The sequence below is a fragment of the Colletes latitarsis genome, chromosome 14 (assembly GCF_051014445.1).
Source record: "Colletes latitarsis isolate SP2378_abdomen chromosome 14, iyColLati1, whole genome shotgun sequence".
In the NCBI taxonomy this organism is placed as follows: Eukaryota; Metazoa; Arthropoda; class Insecta; order Hymenoptera; family Colletidae; genus Colletes; species Colletes latitarsis.
Window position 1 is genome coordinate 20,864,295 of NC_135147.1, and position 23,609 is coordinate 20,887,903.

General features: G+C 43.6%; 1 protein-coding gene across 2 annotated transcripts in view; it reads right to left on the reverse strand.

The window, feature by feature from the left end:
* Positions 1 to 21,122, reverse strand: part of Ptc (protein patched) — a 50,897-nt gene extending 29,775 nt beyond the window's left edge. For both annotated transcript variants that reach the window (XM_076781804.1, XM_076781803.1), the window contains exons 1-2: positions 20,462 to 21,122; positions 7,122 to 7,314 (exon numbers count right to left, since the gene is read on the reverse strand). In XM_076781804.1, the coding sequence (XP_076637919.1) occupies positions 7,122 to 7,314; positions 20,462 to 20,680 (412 nt within the window). In that variant the 5' untranslated portion in view covers positions 20,681 to 21,122. The remainder of the gene's footprint in view (positions 1 to 7,121; positions 7,315 to 20,461) is intronic.
* Positions 21,123 to 23,609: the final 2,487 nt, after the last annotated feature.

Here is a 23,609-nt window from a genome sequence, read left to right on the forward strand (position 1 = left end):
GCTGATCCCGGGGGAACGATTGAACGTCTGTCAGCGACGTGGAAACGCACGTGTGGACAGCTTTACAGCGTGTGAAAATATAAGGACCACGTGCTCCCAGGATCTCCGTTTACTATTTATGCCAAGGGCGCATAGTTTCCCCCGTAATATCGAACGAACGAAATTTTATTATCCGAAATATGAATAAACCAAAACGAAAGCGTCTACGACAGAAATAGTTGTTTTTCGATTATTTTGTAATTATCTTAATTAACGCAAGATGTGTACATTGTAATCTACAGGTTGGATCGAATTTTTATCGCGTAGCGTTAGCGTAGAACGGCGGGTCGCCTACTTTCGCAAAAGCGACGATAAATCAACATAATTGACGCATCAATTACGCCAATAACGCAGTTAACACCTACCGGCCGCCGCGAAAGCACGGCGTTCTACGGATCTCGGGGCCCTGGAAAATCAGGGTCCAATCTCTAAGTGGATCTCAGCGACTCGAGTCAATAAAAGCAGATTTACGGCAGCGCGACACGACATTAAAAGAAACCAGTGGAAATAAAAGGAGTTACCGGGCGACCGCCGCGACGATACATCCAATTATGCTCGCGAAAGCTGGTCTATAAAACGATATCTCCGTGGCTTCATTATCGTAGGTCTTACAGATAAAGTTTCGGGGTTGATGCCCACCGGACGGATAGTAGAGACGCGGCCGGGAGATGGAAAAAGGAAGGACCAGAACCGCCGCTGCGGCTGCCAGGGGCCCCAGATAAAGGTGGGTCTAAGGCTACTTGGCGTAGAAACCCTCGTGGTCCCTTTCCTGACTGTTCCTGACGGAGTTTTGAGGGAGTCGGAGCACTAAATAGTAGGGAGAGAAGAGGAAGACGAGAGAAGAAAACGAAGGGGGCCCTTCGAAGCAGGCTTAGCTCTCTGAGGCTCACGGAGAAGCTGAGACTTGGCTCAATCGCTCAGGCACGCAGGCCCACCGCTGGTTGGCTGGCTGGGTTGGCTTGGCGCACACAGAGAGCCCACCGGGCCACCCACCGCGACCATTCACCGGAACCGAGCCCCATCCAATCCCAGCGGTTCTCATTCGACGATGCCGTCGCGTTTCTTTCCCAACGGAAACTACGTTCGCGGTCGCGATGGACGCGATCGCTGACATCTTTTTGCTCTCGATCCACAGGAGAAACGTTCGATCGGAGATAGTCTCCGGAACGCTTGGTCCAAATATTTATCCAGCTTCTGTTCGACGGAGATACGACCGTTCGAACGATCCACGCGTTTCTGAGAAACGACGTCGACGACTCTGCGCGTCGAACCTGACCGCGCTAAATCCTGGAAGCGACGGGACGATCTCCGACGATCGTAAACGTGGTAAACAGAAGATGAGATCCTCTGTTTACGCGGCCGTTCGTCCGTCCGTCGGTGCAACAACAACAGATTCCCGGTGGGTCTTTGGACGACGGTCTTCTGACTTTCTTATCCCCGTTGCGGCCTTACGGAATCCCTCCGTTTCGCTCTCTCCCGTGTTCCTCGGTCTACGTCCTCCTCTCCCTCTTCATCATCGTTTTCTTCTTCTCTGGGTCCCGATCTTCGTCCCTCCGCCAGGCTCTCGCTCTCACTCGAAGGCATGGGGGCCTAATGAAGATGTAAGCAGTCGGCCGGCCCTCGTGCACGGTCGTGCCTTCGTCCTCTGTCTGTCCTTGTCACACTAAAGCCGCGGCGGCCTCCTTGCGCCGCTTGGCCCTCGGTACAGGTCGTTCCAGGAAGACGCCTAGCCACTTCCGACTTTTAGACCCACGCAAATTTCCCTCCGAGATTTTCCTGCTCGACGAATGCAAGAAAACTTGCGCCTCGAAATAAAGATCCTCAGGAAAGGTTCTCAGATTCTATCCTGTTCTCGATTTTCACGTTGAAACCGAATGTTTATCCTGCGGTTTTGTCGGTACTTGAAAACAAAGTGTCAATGTAGCTCGAGGTTGGAAACGTTACGTTCCCGTTTCTTGGAATGACCTATACGAACGTATTACCCACCAAAGGTGAGGCAAAAGGAGCCACTCTTGCTCTTCCGATCTCCTTCCTCCGCATTGTCCGTCTTTTCCTCTCGAGACTCGAGACGAAACCACCTCCGCCGTATACGGATGTTCAGGAAGAGAAGGAGACCAGCGACCGGAGGAAAAGGGACGAGAGATATTGGCGCGTGTGCCAGCCTCTCTGTTTAGCGAACCTACCGCGCCGCCGTGCGCGAAAACAAGGACAAAAGGGACTGAATTAAGTGGATGCACTCCATTTTTGATTCACAAAAACGAAACCACCTGCTCGACCCGCTAGGACGAACGTTCGCGATCGGGGACACGATTTCGACGTTTTCCATTCATTTTGTAATAACTCTGCTTGGCTCTCGAACAAACTAAAATAGAGGATACAAGATACTGGTCGATGAATTTTTGAGAAAACAAAAATGAAACGTTGAAAATATACTTCTAACCACGACACCAGGTTGAAATTTTAAGGTATACACGAACTGCTTCCAAACTTTTGTGCGGCAGTGTAGCTTACGAGCGTACGTCGAATAAAATTACCGCGGACGCGTTCGCACGAGCGAAATGTGAATAATTTCGAACAATTAAAACCGGGGCCGTAAACGATCCTTGTCCGGCGTCGCCAATAAAAATCCCCCCGGAGTTCTTGATTACCCGCCTCGTAGGGTTCGCGACTCTCCGACCGGAGTCCTCAACCCCGACGAGATCGAGGAAACCATAAAGCAACGTTTATCGATCTCTCCGCCGTTTGAATTTATGCCCGCTAGGTCCTTCCACGGAATATCGTCAAATCGCACCGTGAAGTCGTAAAGTTAAATTCCTTTCTGTCTCCCGATGCAATCGTCTCGCGGGCCGCCGCTCTTTTACGCGCGATCCGTTCGCCCCTTTGCCCGTGCGAGCACACTGCGCCCGCATATCCCGCCGCGGGTCGCGACGCAGTCACCTCACGGATATCCGGTACCGATCCCAACGCGGCGCACGCATCCTCGCATCTCGAATCACCATCTCGAAAGCCCTCTTCTCGCGACGCGGTGTATCGTTCGCCGGGCCACTTCTCACGTGGTCGCGCGTTACACCCCCACCCCCACTCTCGAGGATCGACTCTAATATGCAATTAACAAATCAATATTTAAAGGAATTATCATCGAGCCCATCTTACGTCAGATTGAGAATTAAATTGTAAATCTAACCCAGACCCTAATATACTTATCTAAGTACCACTCGCAATTAATAAATCGATATTTAAAGAAATTATTACCGAGCCCATCTACCGAATATTGAATTGCAACCCCCATTTTATGAATGATTGAGAATGAAATTGTACTTAAATTAATTTTTAAAAATATAGTTTTTATGTACATAGCTACCAAACCAATATTAAGACACATGATCGAAATTTATTTTCACATACGATATGAATTCCTTTTAAGATCTTTTTGTCCCAGAAATTAAATTTTCTCAGATTTTTATTTACAAAATTGTGATAGATAAAATGTTCGTTTGGTTTTGAATGGTGGTCGTCGACTGTCAGTTGTTAGTGCGTTCGATACGATTCACCGTTCGAGATATCGTGGACAGCGCTCGACTCGATCGAGAGTCGATAGTATGCGCCTATCCTTAGACCTTTAAACGCATAACGACTCGTGGTCGCAAAAAGCCGCGACACCGCGGTGCAAATTGTTCGCCGGTTTTTCTGCACACCGTTGCGCGCTCGTGATATGGTATTAATTAGTCTCGAACGCTTTCGTGCGCATCGCGATACACTTCGATCGGATACACGGAGTTCATTGCTTCGATGAGGTCCCCTTCCTACTCTATCGAACTATTCCACGAGCAAAAATGGGCAAAATTTGCAGGGAAAATATTTTAAACAATAAACTGTTTACGATTAAAATAAAATAATGTATCAAATAAAAAGCAACACTTCTGAGAATAAAATAGAATATTCTATTTAGATAATTTAACCCTTAAGTGGACTCCCAATCTCAACTGAATTACTTTACTAAATGTTGATTTTTACCAAGTTGGTAAATGGAAATCAACTTTCTTTTAAATCACTTAAAAAATAATGAACTAATGGGGAAGTATATAAATATTCAAATAATTACATTGACATTTATTAAATAATTATTAGTTTAAACTTGCCCGAATAATTCACTTAAGGGTTAAACCAGGAAATAAAATATTTTCTGCAGCAGGGGTGGTCAACTCGAGCGAAAGGACTGCTGTCGACTCGAATTACAGTTCGATTAGGGAAAGCTTGCTCTCGAGATGGATGGCGTTTTAACGATTTCCCGTGAAATAATTGCGGATACAAATTTTTGCCCGTCACTCGGTCGGAATTTCATTTAAAGGGCGCTCGCGCGATTCACGCTTCGCTGATCGTTACGCCGCTCGAATGCTGCTCGAGAGCGATCCCGTGCAAACTCGTTTGCTCATTAAAATCTCATAAAACGCTGATACGTCTATAATCTAGCCGTTGGACTCTTCCTCGCGCTCGAGGAAATCCGATGGCCTTAACTTTGATCCTAGGCGAAAGACGACCGCGGCGTTCGTGCCAAGCGAACCGAGACGAAAGAATCTACGGAACAGTTAGCCGTGACACCGCAATGTAACTCCTCTCTGCTCGTGGAAAGCAATATTTGTCCCCGATACCGCAGAATACTTTTCGCTGTTCGTCTCCGTGTCGTAAAACCCCGTGCCTCGATTTTTATCCAGATAAAAACTTTCAATAAGAAATGAGAAACAAGCTAGTGTTAAACTTGGTGTTTATACAGGGTGTACGGCCACCCATGGGAAAAATTTTAATCCGAGATTCCAGATGCCAAAATAAGACGAAAATCAAGAATATCAATTTGTTGATTGAGGCTTCGTTAAAAAGTTATTACGAAATTGAATTAAAAATTTTCAAATCATACTAAAAAAATTAATTTTGGATGCAGGGGTCAATTATAATCATTTTTGGTGAATATATATGCCTCCGAAATCCTACTCGGATTCGAGAAAAAAATTCGTTACCGAAAATATAATGTCTGATCATGAATGAATGATTCCTCTAAAATTTCATGTGTTTCAAATCGTTCTGAAAAAAATATTCTTGGTTGCAGCGGTCAATTACAATCATTTTTGGTCAATAGACATACCTTCGAAATCCCAGCCATTTTCGAGAAAAAAATTGCTCACCGAAAATATAATTTCAGGCCAGAAATGTTACTCCAAAATTTCAAGTATATCTTTAAAACGTCATAACTTCTGAACGGATTGGACGATTTTAATGTTCAAAAAAGCGAACTACGCGTATTTTGGTGGAGAATATGTACAAATTGCAAAAGTATTCGAAAAGTTGGTCCTTGACCCCGCAAAATGAGAAAAACCCCATAAAAATGGTCCAATTTTCAAACAGCCATAACTCCTACAGTAGTGAATATATTTCAATGAAACTTTTTTCTGAAGCAGAGCTCATGGGTACCTACAAAAAAGTATTAGAGAACTTTTCTGTAGGGCGTCAAACAAAATCACTAAAAATGAAAACCGAATTTTTAAGAAAAATCGACAGGGGGTAGGTGCCTAAATTTTTCAACGAAAAAAAAAATTTTCAAATGATTCTAAAAAAATTATTTTAAGATGCGGGAGTTAATTACAATTATTTTTGGTGAATAGACATACCCCCGAAATCCTACGTACTTTCGAGACAAAAATTCTTTACTGAAAATATACTGTGTGGCCGGAAATGTATTCTTGATTTTCGTCTTATTTTCGCCTCTAAAATCTCCTATTAAAATTTTTCCCAGGGGTGGTCGAACACCCTGTGTATTCTCGTTTCGTTATAGAAATTATACTATGAACTATTTTTATAAATTGATTATTTCTAATCTATGTAATATGCACACGAAAAGGTAGAGAAATATTTTTTCTAGCGACTGCATAATTATTTGGGAATGAAAGTAGATCTAATAATCACGTAAGACAATATGAAATATAATGAGATACTATTGTATTATACTGCGTTGTTTCAATGTATTTTTATGACTTCAAAAAAATTTTTTTTTAATAAATAATTGCATTTCGTCGAGCGTGGCAAAAAGCGAGAGTCGATCCCGCGTAATTCCACGGAGGCGTTCGAAATCTTTCGATTTTGCTCGCGCGGCTGAAGTTTAAGTTAGCAACGGGGTGTTCGAATTAGCGTTTCGGACCACGGATAAATATAGAGGGCCACCCAGCGAGCAAACTAATGTACGGTGTGGAGAGCGTGGGGGTAAAGCGGTTTCGTTCGATTCTCTGTCCTCGTTTTGTCACTCCGTTCTGGCTTCCATCTGTCCCTCTTCGCGCGGCCGTATTTTTTCACCTGAAACTGTCCGGTTCTCAAAGCACAAATTACGTCGGAGGAGGAACGGACGCGACCCGGCCTAGTTCCGTCCTAATTTCGACGGACGTCGAGCCATTAAGCCGCCCGGATAAACTGTTATCGTTCCTCCGCTGCTCGCGATCGCAGCTGCTGAAGAGAAACGACGGATAACGTTCGAGAAATCGAGCCACGGCGATCAAATTTTCTGAGCGTTTAAGGGGAACGCGGAAAACGTTGAAAGGGAGAGAATAATGTCCCTGTCATCGCGAACACACAAGCTGTGTCGTACACCTTGCAAGCGTGCACCGCGGTTTGCAGAAAATGCATTCCGTACCAGATGTGCGCTCTGTATTACAAAGGGAACTGACGGTACATCGCCGAGTTACAAAGTCCCATGGTCATTCATCAAATCCTTTGATTTCTGTACCCGTGGCTAGCGTAATTTCCACGCAAGAAACAAACTGCTACAATCAATTGCACTTTCGTTCTCAGCTTCGAATAGGCATAATCAATCTTGGACGGTAATCGGTACCGCTGGTACTAGATTTAATACGAACGAAAGTCTCTTCAGGAAGCTCGAGGGATTTGATCAACGACAGCCAACCGTGTTCCAAAAAATACGATTTTGTTTTTCGTGGGCCACGAGAAGACATTTTTTCAGCGCGAAAACGATCTAGTTTTCTGTTTGTATCTCTTTGGTATCGATGGAAATTATTCGTGCAATATTACGATGACGCACTTACCTTGAACCCAGAGTTGTTCGACCTTGCTGTGAACCTGAGCGGACTTGAGGGCGACGCAGAACGTAGCCAAAGCGACGATCGCGAGGAAGAGGACCTTGCCTGCGTGCCTCTGCAGGAAGTAGCCCAGCTGACTCAGCTGATCCTGCAGCCTTGCCCTGATCCACACCACAGACCTTTGACCTTCCGCCTTGCCCTGAGAAAGGTGAACCGCAATTTTAGCCTATTCCATCAATGACTCGATGAAAGATTAGTTCAACAAAAAAGTGTGTCAATTGCCAAAATGTTCATAATAAATCGTTTTCAGAGATTCTAGGTTTATTTTAATTTTAAATTACTCGCAGTTATGATATAATCTGGCTCTGATATTTATCTTATTTAAAATTCGGGCTTCCATTTACAAAACACCTTTCGCTGGAGAAATTTAAATTTACTCCAAATCGTTATTTACGATTCCAGTTTGCAAAATCTCGCAATCAGTTAATCGATTGGAATAAAATAAAACTTACTTTAAAGCAAGGCGGGGGGTAGAATAACACAAATGAATCAAAATTTTCTAAAAACTGTGCAACTATCGGTACAATTTAGTTTCTCGACTATTTTACAAGCCCCGAGAGAAATAGTTTGCAAATCTATTGAAACAGTTTAAAAATCAGCTCTGAAATCGTTCGATCGGCGGTAGTTAAAATCGGTATCTAAAGTAGCGTTGTTGTCGCCGTCGTTAAATCGTTCCGACAACGGTAACAGCCTCGCGATACTCGATCTTCCGATTTGCTCCAACAGGTTTACGAGCCGCCCCGTCGATTCCAGGCCGATACCGCCTACGATTTTCGAGAAAAGAAACAGATTCCGCCCGGTTAAAGGGCGGCGGGCCGGAACGGCAGCCGGAGCGCTTTAAATTGGCCGCGTGGGCTTCGACGATGATAAGTAGCTGGTCACGGGTCGTACGTACGGGCTCTGACCCTCTATCGGAGTCGAAAAAATAGTAAACAGCGGGAGGAAAGTGTGAACTGACCACGAGTGTCGTGAAAATCGGAGGGAAACTAGGGGGTGGTCGACGAAGGAAGCGTCGTCGGGGTCGTTTCGTCCCGATGGCGCGTAAACGAAACGGAGACGGAAGGCGGCCGCGAAAGAGCGAGAAACGGGGCGAATAAAACGAAAATAAAACGGTTCGAAAAAGGAGGAGAAGCGAAAGAAAGAGACAGGACAGAGGATAGAAGGGAGAGGAACGTTCGCAACATTGCGAGCGGCAACGCTGCACACTACCTGGTGGCCGGTCTGACAATGTGCACCGTGGACCACCCGCAACAATACCTATCTTTCCTGGCCGACAGGGAAAGAAAGACGGAGAGGGAAGGTCGAGGAGAGGCACGGATCAGAACGGAATCGAGACGCGGGAGAAAAGGAACGGACGCTTTTCTCCTCCCGGGGTCTGGGCTCCTTGGAGAGTACAGTTAGAGCTCGACAGAAGCCAAGAGGTGGACCCGGGTAACGCCGCGCGATAGACAGTACAGATGAAAATACAGATTACACGCGCTTACGTATCTCAGAGCAGTAGCCGGGGCGTCGAGTATCGGATAGCAAGGTTTTCCAGCCAATTAACTCTGGTGCCGCGGCCTCGCGGCCGGCCAGACTCGGTAACTCTAGACGTGCAGACAATCCTCGTCGGCCACATGGTCCCTGGGGAACTCTGCCTCCGACGACCTCCCCTAAACACCACTATGAGACGAGTGGTTCACCGTTTTCGACAGACTTGAATTTTTCTCTTAGCAAAACATCCCCTGTAAACTCGAGCCCTGTATTCTAGTAAGCTTCTTCATCAACCCTTGTATCGACAGACAAAATGTAGTTGTTGAATAACCGAGACACCAGGGGTACCCCCAGGGACCAGTTCGAATAAATCAGCCACATTTTGCACCCCTGTTCGGGACAATGCTCCTAGAAACTTATTACTCGGCACAATACGAGTCGATGGTCGGATACGAATCTTAACGAAGATCAAAGGGCGACTTGATATTTCACGACGATGTTATCTGCGTTCGAGGAGCACGGTGCTTTCATGGAAAGGAACAAGACATATCGCGAGAACGAATTCCGTCGACTCAGGCTTCTCCCCTCGACTCTCTCGGGTTCTCGCGCGAAGGCAATCGAGAGGCGAGCCCGTTATAATAACTCAATCCAGCGGTTGCGGGAGCCCCCGTGACATAACTCCGATCCCGTTTAAGATCTAGTCGCGGCACGAGACCGATTAAACAATTATCCGTGCCGAGGAGTATGAAGAAAAGGGATCGAGGAGAGCGGAGGATCTCTGGATCGTCGGGGGAAGGGTTGAAGAAACGGAAGAGATCCGCGACTTGTCTGACGATTTCGATGCTCCGTACGACGGGGTCAGCGCGGAGAATTCGAAGCGGGGGAGAGAGATACGCTTAACGAATTTATGTTATTCGTACTTTTAATGTTTTTTACGGCGCGACACGAGCTTCGCGAAGAGATAGCAGACAGCATAACAGGATCTTATGTCAACGACGGTGGTCCCCGCGCCACGAGGTTGTAATATGTAGATATTGCCCACCACGAGAAACCCCATAAGGTCCGCGGGGACCACTTACGGGAAAAAGGGGGAATTCCTCCTTCTCTCCTGGGCCCGCTCCACCACGTATGCCCAGCTATATAGACGTCTCGAGAGCGACTCGTGGCGTCTCCGCTTCCTTTTTCTCTTGTCCTTTTTACTCTCTCCCGGTCGTCCTTCCCTCGCCTTTCCTTTCGGTTTCTTCGCTGATCTCGAACCTTTCTCGTTCGCGAAAATTCGACCAGTTTCGAGAGCGCTGTACCAGCGCGTTCGAACGAACGGAATTTCTTCTCGAACGTAATTAAAGATGCTGTTGTTCGGTTTAAATCCGTTTCCGCCTGATAAATAAATCATTTAATTCTATCGTTGCAACGTGTCGAAAGAAGCTTAATGGATTCTGTTTCGCCTGTAATTAAGTAGATCGTCGACCCATGTAAAAAGTTGAAGTGGCAATCTCGACTAGATCGCAAATACAAGCGATTTATTCTAGTTGCTATTTCTGGGATCGTAATGTATAGCTTGCTATTGTCCATTTTGTGTTTAATAATATCGTTACAAGTTTGCAATGCATTTTTGGAAAACCATTGAGGGTTCGTAATATATCGATAGCTTGTTATTGTTCATTTTGTGTTTAATAATTTTATTTCAATTTTGTAATGCATTCTTGGCATTATATGTTAGGCATAATATAATATGTAATTGATTTAAAAAATATATTTAAAGAAAAAATTCAAACAAGTATTAATTTTGTATCCTTTGACCTATACTCAATGAACTTCAGTGATTAATTCGATTTTTTCAAGCATTCTCGATAAACTGACAAATATTTTCCAATAAAAGTCATTCAGTAATCTCGTGACAACAAATTGTAAACGAAAAAATTGGCAAATAACTTTTTATTCGATAAAAAATTAAGATCACCTTAATTTTCTTAGTAAAATTATATTTTTTCTTTTTCATAAATCGATGCATCTTTGTATCCTCTTAAAAAAAAGTATTAAAGGTCTTAGGTCGAAAATTGAATAGTTTAGGAGTTACTAACACATTAACGACGGGGGCATTTTCATTAAAACTTTCCTATACGATGATTTTAATGATACAGTGGATAATAAAATTTGTTTCTTGTGTTGTCGTAGAAATTACTAGAAAAACACACCCTTGTAAAGCGAGATATACTCGCCACGCCGTGCGTTGCCACTTATTGGGTGCCAGGAAAAACTTGTCCAGAACCTTATTTTCTGCAACGTATTTCAAAACCATCGAAATTGGAGTTGAGCTGCCCTAAAGTAAATAACTACCAGTAAGATTTCAAAGAGACGGAGAACGTTGGAAGCGATCCTGAAACTAGATTCTAACGAGAGATGTGTTTCGTTCGTAGGATCGTCCAATTTGGAAACACCCTGTACGTCCGTGGCCGGCGTTCGCGTGAATTCTAAGGCACGTGTCTCGCTCGTGGAACACAAAAGCAACGCGCGCGAACGTGGGTCCGCACGCCACGGCGAAATTGAATGCTTGCGCGTTCCCCGTGTGGGATTCCCGTGGGTGGACGAAGCCCGATGCCTATCTCCCCGTTCTCGTCTAGATGCTGCGCGCGTCAGAAAATCCTCGCGGTGCGTTCAAAATCACCGTGGTCGCGACGAAGAGGACGGTGGTTTGGGGTGAAAAGGATTACACCACCGAAGGGTAGAAGGAGGAGGAGGTTTCTGTACGCGCGCGGATACGACATGCGACTTGCCAGATAAACGAATAGGTTCTTGCGGTAGGTACGGCTCGAAAGTGTCCGCAAGAAACTCGATCCGACTGGCGCTCTAATCGACCGAAGAATTCCACCGGCGATGCCTATTCGAAAGGAAAACCTTCGGTTGGATTCCAGTAACGAGCTTCCACCTCGAGCAATCACGTACAGGTAAGAAGAACCACGCCACTCCGCGGTTCTTCCCGTTTGATGCACGATTGGCATCGAAAGGCGCACGGTGCGTGATTAATGGCAGAGCCAAGTTTGTTCGAGCTCGCTTAATAAGTGGCGAGACGATTTAGTCGTAAATGTAATTGAGATCGAGCATTCTGTATTTGCCGAGATGCGATTCTCTCTTATTAGGGGACTAATGAATATATCAATACTGTATCATGTCTTCATTCGACGCGCTGATAAATGCGTTTCTTCCTTTATCGGAAACTATACCCTCCATCGTAACGCCATAACTAAATTGTGGGAACAATCGCCTTGCAATTACACTGCTCTGCGAGCTTTTAATTACCCCTAAATCAAAGTGATAATACAGAATTTGCATTACTATTAGGTATACAAAATAAAAATAAATTGGAATTTATAAGATAAATCAAACAGATAATAAAGAACTTGTATTACTATTAGCTACACGTACGAAGTAAAAATAAATTGGAATTTATAAAAGATCGATTGCACTCCACTCCATTAACCAAACAGAGACCTTGATATTACTATTAGGTATACACACAAAATAAAAATAAATTGGGATTTATAAGATCGACTGTATGAGACACCATCCCATAAGGGTAGTAATTGCAGGCACGAAAGAAGAAACGAAAATTACTTACAAAGCATTTCACGTTGATTCTTCATTTCTTAGAAAAGTATTTCCTTTTCACAAAACTACGGATTAGTTTACGAGGACCACGAGTCGAGAACGTTAAAAATATATTGCTGGCGGAGTCAGCGGATAATACTGGTCTATAATTTCGTAATTGTCGGTTCTTCAAGGACAAAGTCATACCCGCAACTCGAAGGATTCAAGTTTGACCAATAGGTAGGCACATCAATCAGGTACTGACCCTACGCAAAGGGCCTCGGTTGAAGAGGTTTCAGCAAGCAAGGGGCGTGTATCCCTCAGCGAGGATGAAAGGGACGGCCGACCCGACGTTCTCGAGTCTCATCCATTTCGTTCTGACTTACTCCGTCCACCTTTACAGCAGATTTACGCCATTAGAAGCGGGAAGCTCTACGGTGTACTCGTTTGAAAATTTTCCACGCGAAAATCTGCCCTTTATCCCGATTTCACGAAACTGTCGCTTCGAGTCGCTGGTCAGGGTCCTAACTGGAGTAAAGAAAAATCAAAGACGCCCACGTAGACCATCGTACATCAAAAATGATGCAACAAAACGCTTGTAAACTTTCAGGTATCGACAGAAGACTTGAAACGATAGAAATCGAGGTTTGTTTTAATACTTTCGATACATTCAAGAAATGTTTAATGCTCTTATGAAGAATCACTCTGAAGTCGACAACTGGAGTCACAGGATTCATCTCTGAGGATGTGTTAAGTCAACATAACAAAACTTGTTTCAATCTACTTGTTTTGAAATCGATAAATCAGTACGAGAGGCTTATTTGGTTTTAAAGAGAATACAAATTACAGTGTTTTATATTGAGTAAGGATATTGTAACAGATTCTCGACTGCACCTCTCAGTTGGAAACCACCTCCTATCAGGGGAGCCTTAGATCATAACCATAAATCATCATAAATGAAATTATAATTCAATGAAAAACACGATGCACCATATTAAATGTGCTATATCATGTATCTGATCATATAATCCTCAAAATTGGGAGATTGTTTTTTAAAAATATGATTATCGAGGTCAAAAAAAAATTTAGTTCGAAGTTATTTAAATAATTCACGAGTCTGACAATAATTGCGTCGCTGTCTCGTTGAGGTCTCAATAATTCATTGCGTTTGAAAATGTCAGTAAGTATTGTGCACCCTATTAATACCAATGACAACTTATTTCAAGACCTGTTTAAGACGTCAACGTAATGCTCGATACGTATCGGTATTAATGTTTGACGTTCAAACTGATTATTGAATCTTACGATCGTTTCATTTACATCCGACGTGCATTTCTATCTGCTAAAATGGCGTGTTCAATCTACAAACTGTAATTGCGCGAAGTAAATTGGATGACGAGCTACAACTTGGAGAGGAAGTCATCCATCGATGTCGCTCCCTTCTAGCGAAGCTAGCTTGATGATCTTTAGATGCTGGAAGTAGATCTGTAGGTCAGTTCCGTTTCAGTTTTTCTAATTTCGAGTCTTGGAATCTTGTGGATATTTAGTCAATTTTGATTTTCTTGTGCTGATATTATACAACGCGTAAACATTTTTGACTAAAAAATCATTGTACTACATTTACTCTTATAGATAATTTCGTATGGATCAAATACTGTTTTGCTTATTTTTCTTTGCATTTAACATTAATTAGAGCATACTGTACAATCTCTATGTTTTTCTTACAAATGAGGAATAATTACATTAAATCTTCCATTTAAATTTTGTTTATATACCCATGTTATATTGCAAACACTGATGAAATCTAATCTAAATGAAATGTAATGTTGAGAAAAAATACATACGAAAAGTAAAGAGACTTCTTTGTCGAGTTCGAACATTATATTTCGTTCGAGCTGGTGTTACATCGAGTTTAGCTCGACATAGAAGCGCGAAGGGTTAGAGAAGTCACGCGTTATACATTAGAATCGCACGACTTCGATGAGCTTCTAAGCGTATCGTGTAACCAACGTCCCCAAGGAAAGGCGGTGCTCTTGGTCGGCATCGCCTCCACCCCCTGGGCGTTTACGAGGCCCTCTCTTTCGTAGGTATTATTAGTGTAAAAGCCTCACACGTAGTGTCGGCGCCCTTTAATCTCACTCGATGGTCGGGGCCGACGCAACGTGCGTGAATGTACAGCATTGTGCTCGGAGACCGAGGGTTTCAGCTGCCAGAAATTAAGATGCGATTATAAAATAGTACGGCTCAGAGTTTATCGTTATCTTTGCCCCGACGCGTTCTCGATCCCTCGAAAGTTGTCGCTGGCCTCGTGCATCGAAAAGAATTTCATTAGTTCGAGACCCCTCAAGCAGCGGTGTGTGACTTTATAAATGTGTACTGCACTCTATTCTAATCTTTTAACAAATATATTCGGTAATAATTTACTTCATTTCCGGTAGCTTAGAATGATCTTGGATTTTGGTTAATAAAGCTAATTTGATTCTACGTTACGATTGCTTACTAAAAAGAAATGTCTATGACAGCACTGTTATTGAAAATAGAAAAGTGTAGGGACTGAAATTTCTTTGGTTCGAACACCTCAAGTATCGGTATGTGACTTTATAAATGTGTACTGCAATCTATTGCAATTTTTCAACAAATATATTCGGCAATAATTTACTTAGTTTCTATAGTTTAGAATATTCTTAAATTTTGGTTAATAAAACTAATTTGATCCTACGTTATGATTTTTTACTAAAAAAAAAGTGTATAACAGCACTTATTGCAAATAGAAAAGTGTAAAAAGTGGTTCGTCTTCTGAGTTGAGCGTTTAATTAAGTATTTTTTAACAAACAATAATAATAATGAGGGATGTATGGCTTGGTCGGTGTTTAGGAAATACGATCACGCGATCATATATAAGTGATTGTGTATAGAAGATGGCGCAGAAGGTCGAGGCCGTTGCCTGTAACTGAATCATCTTCGAGGACGGTAAACAAATTGGAGTAAGTGGACACTCGCGATGATGCATACGTGCACAGGTGCGTAAATACGTACGACACGATCAAGCGTGGTAATCGACGCGTATAACACACAACGCGAAAGAAATTATGCGCACTTCCGGTTTACGTCTACCAAGATCAAGGTTACCCGCCTCGGAGGAATCGTATTTCCACGAATTTCACGCAAACGAGATGGGGGATCTAGATCCCCCGAGAAACAATGTTTTAAAATAAATGAAAAAATTTGTCCATAAACGAATTTTGATAATTTCTGGATTAATTTAGATAATGTGATTTATCTATTTTGCATCGCACTATTAAAGCTTCCGGAAGAAAATCAAAATTATTACTGTCGTTATTGCCCAATGAAATTAATCTTCTATTCTGAACAGGAGGCATATTTTTTATCCATCTTGGCGATATATTAGACTTGACGAGTGCGGATGTTTATGCATTTATGGGAAATTAAAATTGTCAAAAAACTGGAGAATACACTTAATATGCAAAAATATAAGAAACACGTCGAGTAAGATACGAATTATTATATTTAAATAATTCAAAAACGTCGAAGCACGATAAATTGTTAGTACGATTCCTCTATGATTCAAGAATGCATTACAAAATTGAAATGAAATTATTAAACTCAAAATGGAGAAATCTCAATAACAAGCTATCGATATGTTACGATGGCCGTGTACAGGAAGCTAAAACCGCTCCCAAAAAATTTTGTACTTCAGTGTTTTTATTATACTTTTGTCCATTGCTCGTCACGCTATGCGTCTCTAGCCAGAATCGAGCCAACGCCGGTGCGGGTCCATCTTTCGAGGTTTGAGAGATATATGCACACGCGCAAGTATGCATACAGAGAATCGTAGGGGCAGTGCCCGTGAGACCGACTGACTCATCCGGCATGAACGCGGGGCGCACACCGCGCCGAGTGGCTCTCCCTTTTGAGAGGCCGGCAAGAAAAGTGGACCGTCGACCCCGAATTTCGTCCTTTTTTCCCCCGTCGCCGGTTGCACGCCGGCTGGCCGCCACTGTCACCACTTCCCGCCGCCGGTGACATCGTAATTGTGCAATCGCGTAAACGATAAAACGGGAGCGAGAAGCGGCGCGATCGGTTCGCTTTAGTCGCGCCGATCGCCCTGGGTGGCGGAGCTCGCCCGTACGAGCACCGCTCGCCTCGCAGCGTATGCACGTAATCCCCCCCTTGGTGCCCGCGGCGCTTCTTTCGCGCTCCTCTGTTCCTCGGTGGCATCGAGAATTTCGCGCGTACTCGTATTTTTAGACGCGAGAACGCCTCTAACCGCTTCACCTTTTTCATTCAACTAGCGACACCATTTATTAGTCGCTACGACCAATTAGCCATCGCCATCGACCGCCTCGATACCCCCTATCGATAGTCGAATCGATAGAGCTCGAAAAAACTCGAAGATTCGACTATCGAACTATTCGATTACCGCTTCGACTGCGTTTAGTTACGACCAACGCGATTGAGCAGTCGTGGTTAATTTTTTTTCTTTTAATTTGCACGACGAAATTGTAATTTCTTTCGTTCGTTGCTTAGTTCGAATTAGTTTCGAACGAGTAACTGCGAAGTCCACTGGACCGCACTTGTACGCTTCGGAGGCGACATCTGGGTTCGCTTCTGGCGGTAAAATATGACATTGAATGGCAGTAAAATATGACATTAAATGACAGTAAAATATGGAGGTACCAGTGGGTCCGTTGAGTTACGAGATTTGACTAAGTGGGCCCATTGAGTTATGAGCTTTGTCTAAGTGGGCAGAAAGTTTGCAAAATACGAACTAATAAAGATAATTAAACAAATAGTTGAACTACGATTGCTATTGCATTTTAAGAAGCTCAGAGAACCCACAAAATTATTTTTTTTCATATTTATAACTCAACTCAAATTAGAACCTTTCCTGTTGTTATTCGTATATATGTAACATTTTATTTGGTATTTTAAAAACAGCTTAGAGCGATTTTACCCTAGATTGTATAAACTTCTAATTATTCTGTACGTTAAATTGTTTCAAACCTCGGCGTTTAACGTATAATTTCAGAGATTCCTAAATGGCGTAATCATCGAGAAAAGTTGCCCACGATAATAATAAAAGAAACGCATTATTTTCAATTGCTGTTATCCTTCCACGGCCCGAGATACGTATACCTATAATATGTAACAGGCGAGCCCAACGTCAGTTCTTGAGAACGTTTTGCTCAAGCTAGCCTCTCTGGGTGGTCACACAAGCTGTTTCCACGTCGCGAATGTACCTGTGGTCGTCCGACTGGAACAGAGTTCGTGCTTTGAACATATTCCACGAATGATCGACAAGACGAAAAGCATCGTCGTGACTGACTGACAGTGCTCACCTACTTTTCTTCATCCTTTTTTCTCGCGTTAGCTCACGTGGATATACATGGATGCACGACGAAGGGTATAATGTTGATAAATATAGAGGCAATTAATTTATACAAAATTAACAGCGCGTAATAGTCACATCGGTGGTAGTGCAATACCCGACAAGTTCAACAACCCCTTTTCAAACTAGATTCGAACTATGGGATCCCATAAGCGGAATACCTAATCTCGCGAAGGTTCCACGCTACGAAGCAGTTACTTTCCGCCATTCTTTGTCTATGCTTCTTTGCCTCCATTCGTTCGGGTTCGATGTGGCAAAACGATTGTTCGAAACAGTGGATTACGCAATAGGGAATATCGTACGGTAGATAAAGACGGTCTCGTGGAATTGCACAAGCTGAGATACTCGTTTCTGTGAGGCAGGAAATGAAATTGTTAATCGTAATCTTCGAAAGAAACGTGGATACAAAAAACAGACGTGATTTCAGATAATCTCCCGTCCGTACGGTTCGATGGAACTCGTTCTCCGAACGAGAAAGAAAGAAAACGCGGCCAAGACATGCTTTTCATTCGAGCACGCGTAAATCTGAAGGACGTACTTCATCGATACGTAGAGCGCTTAAAGATAACATCGCAGTATCGTAAAAGTTCGTACTGGGTGGTCCAACATATGGGTTTGGGGGATAAAAAATCTTCCGAGAAGAATTATTTCTACTGTTGCAGGCTGTGTGCCAATACCACTCGGTAATTGCTATTATTATTAGTGTAACGCGAGCAGTTTTCGGACACTTCGCGACGGGGTGGCATGAATGGGACTTCGTGGTGGGTCCACTTCGAAAAGGGAAAGTTATTGAGCGTCGACTGTCGAAGGACGTGTTAAAGTTCTTTTTTGAGAAGACGACGATTTTATACAAAATTAAAAAGAAAAAAAATAAAATGATATTTTTCTGATTTAAATATACTAATCTATTACAGGACTAGGTGAAACGGTATATTATGAAAATGGAAAATGAGACACGGGAAACCTAACGACAGAAGGTGTCCGAAAGGTGCACCAGGGGTGCTGGGTTCTCAGAAAAATTAAAGAAAAGAGCTCCCTCCCTGTTTGGGCCGTTTCGAAAGGCGATAGCCCCTGGTTCACGTGCCATGCACATTTTGCCTGGCATTCGAGATCGAAAGATCTCGAGGGACGATCTCGGTGTCGCAAGACTGCTCGAGATCGTCGTCCCTGTCTTCGTCGGGGGATTTTTTTAGGAGAGCGAGAGGTTCGTGTCACAGAAGACAAGGAGGGTGTATTCCTTGGCAGGAAGTCGATCCTTCGTCGATCTATACTTCAACCATCCTTCTGTCTTTCTTTCGTCGTTCCTCCCTCCCGTGCCTCGCGACGCTCTCACCTTCAAAAACACGTCTCCGGACCACCCGCGTGTGTGAAAGTTTACAGCTAGCTGCAAGAGAATTTAGAGAGGCGTTCGTGGAAAGGGTATATACCTCTAAGTGTGCACGGAAGCTTCGGTTCCTTCTTCTAAAACGAGGCATTGTTTTCGATAATGTCGCCCGAGGCTGGTCTCCTTCTCGATAACGCCGACGGCTATATACGAAATAATTAAATCATGTACAGTAGCGATTCTTAACCCCGTGTTTTACTACAGACTCCTTTTAAAAGGATCAAATGAATATTTTTGAAATCCAGAACTCCGCCAAATAATTTATATTAGAAATTTCAAAGTCAAATTATCCTAGAGATATGATACAAAACGAAAAATATAAACTCTGAAAGAGCTATTGAAAAACACAATGTGACCTTGAAGTAACCTTGAAAAAAATTCCTACCTATATCAAGTTTCAATTATTATTAATTGATTCTTGCGACAAACAATACACGAATAAAGTCTGTATATGGAATGTGTACAATTCCTAAGAAATTATTTTTTCAAAATCCTACCCATGGTAACAAAATTCTTACGATTAAGAGAATTCATGGAACCGTAGTTTAAGAGCACTTTTCGACGTATTATAATGGAAGCGCATCGTAATACCTGACAGAAAGTAACAACCGCAGTTACCGTAAACCAGCAACATAATTTGCATCAAATTTATACTCTCATCTTGTCCCACTGTCGACCGAAAGGAGGACTCACGAAGTGGCGTGCGATCACGCTATTATCTACGTCTGGTTAGCGTAACTGACCGAGGGCTCGTGGAGACAGCGATGCCCGTATAACCCGCAGAGAACGTGTACTTCATCGATTACTTAGACGTTTCACGATAGGAAACCCACAAGCTACTTAAACGCCAGGCGTAAGATACGTCTGGCTTATCCACGAGACGTACTACTCCCTTGTTTTTCTTTCCGCATGCAAATCACGCATAAACTAGTAATACACACGCACTCTTCGTTAAACCTGCCATTCTGCTCGCATTTACCGTGACCCAAAACGATTTTCGTTCACTGGTGTCGGTTCCGTTTATACAATTGTACCTACTTTTCGAAATACGCGGATCACGAAATGTAAACGATGTTACGAAACACGTTTGTACTCCTCTCACGTGTTTTCTTCACATTAGGAATACTAGTTTTATTAAGCAACGAAAATGACGCAAAAAATAACATCGAAAACATAATATCACGAAATTTAGAAAATATTGAGATCCAAGAAGAAGAGGTTCATAGACTTTTAGGGTTAGGTAAACTCGAATTCGATAAATGTTGAACTAACCTATAATGAACTTGTAACAAGTGTTTGATACGATTCATCAAGGCGTTAGGTAATGTTACAAATTTTGTACTATTTGATAATCTTTTGTTTATCCTGCATTTAAAATGATAGAATGTAAAATACTTGTTGACAACTATTTTTATATTCATGACAGAAACGTACCTTTTCGAGTTGATCCAACGCAATCGCAGCATCGGTCCAACTTGGCCTGATATAAAGGTCTGACTCGTGTCGTTCCTTCGCGCTTTCGACGTGGGGTTTTACATGCTTTTCGCTGTGAACTTTGGACGTACTTCCATTGTGGGACGACAAACTTTGATGGCACTGAGAACCAGAAGGGCGTCCCGCTAGGATCCCTGTGGGGCCGGACGCAGAAACCATGATCCGTCATGCATTCGCCCCGGCACACTTCGCAGTATGATTATTTGTAATATTTCTCCCCTCAGAGACGTTTCTTTCAACTCAATCGCCCGAGTTTCTCTTCCCTAAGCGAAACGTTACGGATCGCGACACGACGTCGGGAACGAAACACGAGACACGAAGAACACGAAAACGATTTCACACTCACTGCTACCGTGCTTACACGTAATTCTCGCACGAACCTTTCGTTAAACACATCTCACAACACACGTTCGATCAGTCATTCCTGTTTACCGCGCGATTTCTCGACATCGTGTACGTGCGACCAGCACAGTAATCGAAATTCGCGCACGAGGTACACACAACTTGTTCTGCGCATGCGCGGCTGTATCGTGCCCATCGATGGTATACGCACAAAACGGACCGAGTATCGGTTTTTAGGTTAGCTTCGTACCACCGTAGAAGAGTAAATACGTAACTGCTCCCTCTTCACCGATTCGTCTTTACCTTCTGTCTCTTTCTCTATCCCCCTCTCACTCTTGCTTTTTCTGCGGGATCCTCGTATTCCCTCTCTCTGTCTCTTCTGTATCTCCCTCTAGCGGGATTCACAGTACCGCCGACAAGCACGAGGGCGCACACGCGAGTTTGCTTGTTTTGAAATATCACGCGACAACCGGGTCCACGGTATCGTCGATCGTCTGCTGTTTTCGCACGATACTTGCCGCACTTTCGTATGCGCGTGTTTCTTCTTGTGTCATAAAAACTACATAAATGCGAGTGATACAGTGTTAACGAAGACAACATGCATCGGGTCTCTATCGGCACGATATTGGCGTGGCACGTAGCCACGCGCACTTCAGTGTCACTGTCACGATCGTTGTCACTTGACACGGTTAGATCTGGTTCGAAAATTCACACTACGTTCGAAGAAATTCGCCACGACTACCGAATTCGTATAAGCGCGGCTGTGACGAGTATCCGGTTTACGCAAGAAGGCGTAGGCGACGTCAGGAGATGTGAGTATTCCACGGTCCAGCAAGGGCAGCTGGAAACTCTCGTTAAAGTTTAGGAATTTCTCTGTCACGCGTTCTAAAACGACGTCGTCGTCGTGATCGGACACCGGCGTGCGTGACCGCCACTTAGAGCAGTCTAAGTCCGTACTAAACGAAATGCGCTGCCACATTTCTTTCGTGGCCTGCCTTCTGCGCCGGCCATAGTTGACGGCCCCCCTCCAACGGCGCCACTCGCCGAGATCGGAGCTGCACAAACATTCAGGGCCGTGATTCTACGACCTTACCAATGGGCCTCGATTAGATTAGGACCGAGACCACTCGTCAAATTTTTTTGTATTCAAATATTCGAACACTCGAGTGATTTTAATATTCAGTGAATATAATTCTAATACTCAACTAGTCGAATATTATAAATTGTGTTTGGTTTGTGATTTTTTCTTCTAATTAGTGTTACGTGGATAAGTTTTTTAATGATAGAACAATACAGTGCAGGTAAGTACACATGCTTTTGTTTATTTAGCTTTTAGCTAGATGCTGATCCTCTTCGAAATATACAAATAACGTATTCTTACGTTAGGTTACGTTTACGTCGTACGTAAATATTATTCTTCAGTATACCGATATCTACCAAATTTATTTGTTTAAATCTTTAGGCATGAAAGATCAACGAATCTACAAAGAAAAATGACCGAATACCATATTCGTAATTTCGTTCGTGACAGGAATGTCGTGAATCTCAATTTTCGCGGCACAGTGGTACGTTCCTGGAGGTACCGATGACGTCGTAGCCGAGATGAGCCGAGTCGAGCCGAAGCGATCGGAACTCATTCGTGATTGGCCGAATCGGCGTGGCGTTCTACGTTGCTAGGATACGGCGATGTGCCATCACAGGGGGTGCAGGGGGCACGACGCAGGACCACACACGCGGTACCATTTCCCCTCGAGCAAAAACATTACCTACACACGGCAGTAGCTACGTGATACGCACGAGGCACACAAGGGCGCTTACAGATCGCCGCAGCATCTCCTTCTCTCTCATTCTCTCGTTTTCTTCGCTCTCTTCTCTTCATAGCCTCCACACCGTTTTGAGAAGTTTTGTATACGCTTCTTGCGTTCTCTGTAGTAGAAAAGGTCCGGGCGAGCAGAGGAGCGCAGTGAACGTGGTTGACGTGCGATGGAGAGTCGAAGACGAGCGGAAGAGGGCCACCGATGTACCGAAGGTAAACACGACTCCCTTACGGGCCTCTGGAGATCGAAATCGCTGCTGCTCTGGGCAATAATAATCGAGGCCGGAAATACGGGAGTTTACCGCAGAGCAACCACCGTCACCGCCACCGCATACTCAAGCAAATCTGCATAATTTATTATACGCGTCTCCACTGCCACTGGTTATGATTTGATTGGCGGTAGTAAGTATAGGGTTTAACCGCATTCTGTCCTGTTATTATTGTTATCTCATGCGTGTATAATCGAATAAACGTTTTTCCTGCAACGTCTATGGATTTGTTGTTATTTTAATATCCTTTTTACCAGAATATTAATCTTCCAGTAATTCCATGCCATGTACGTTTTTCATTTGTTGCGGAAATCATGATTACTTCATTTAACACAAAGTGTTCGATTTTTTAACCAGACCTATTTCTTTGATTCTATTTGTATACTTTGAGGAAATACAAGATGAGCAATAATAATTTAATACAAAGCCGAAACACGGCACCCCGGTGCACGGTAGAGAAAGGAACAGCATTTTTGAATAAGTTCATTAAGCCACGGGGAAGAGCGTTACACCGGACGATTAACTTATTAACCTGTCTTCATAATATCTGCATAACGATGCGACTTCATTAGGCGTCGTATACCACTTCCGTGCGTCGTTTCGCGTGTGCGTGCGTGCGCGCGCGCGCGTGTTCCACGCCGGAACGCTCATTGGGCAGCCT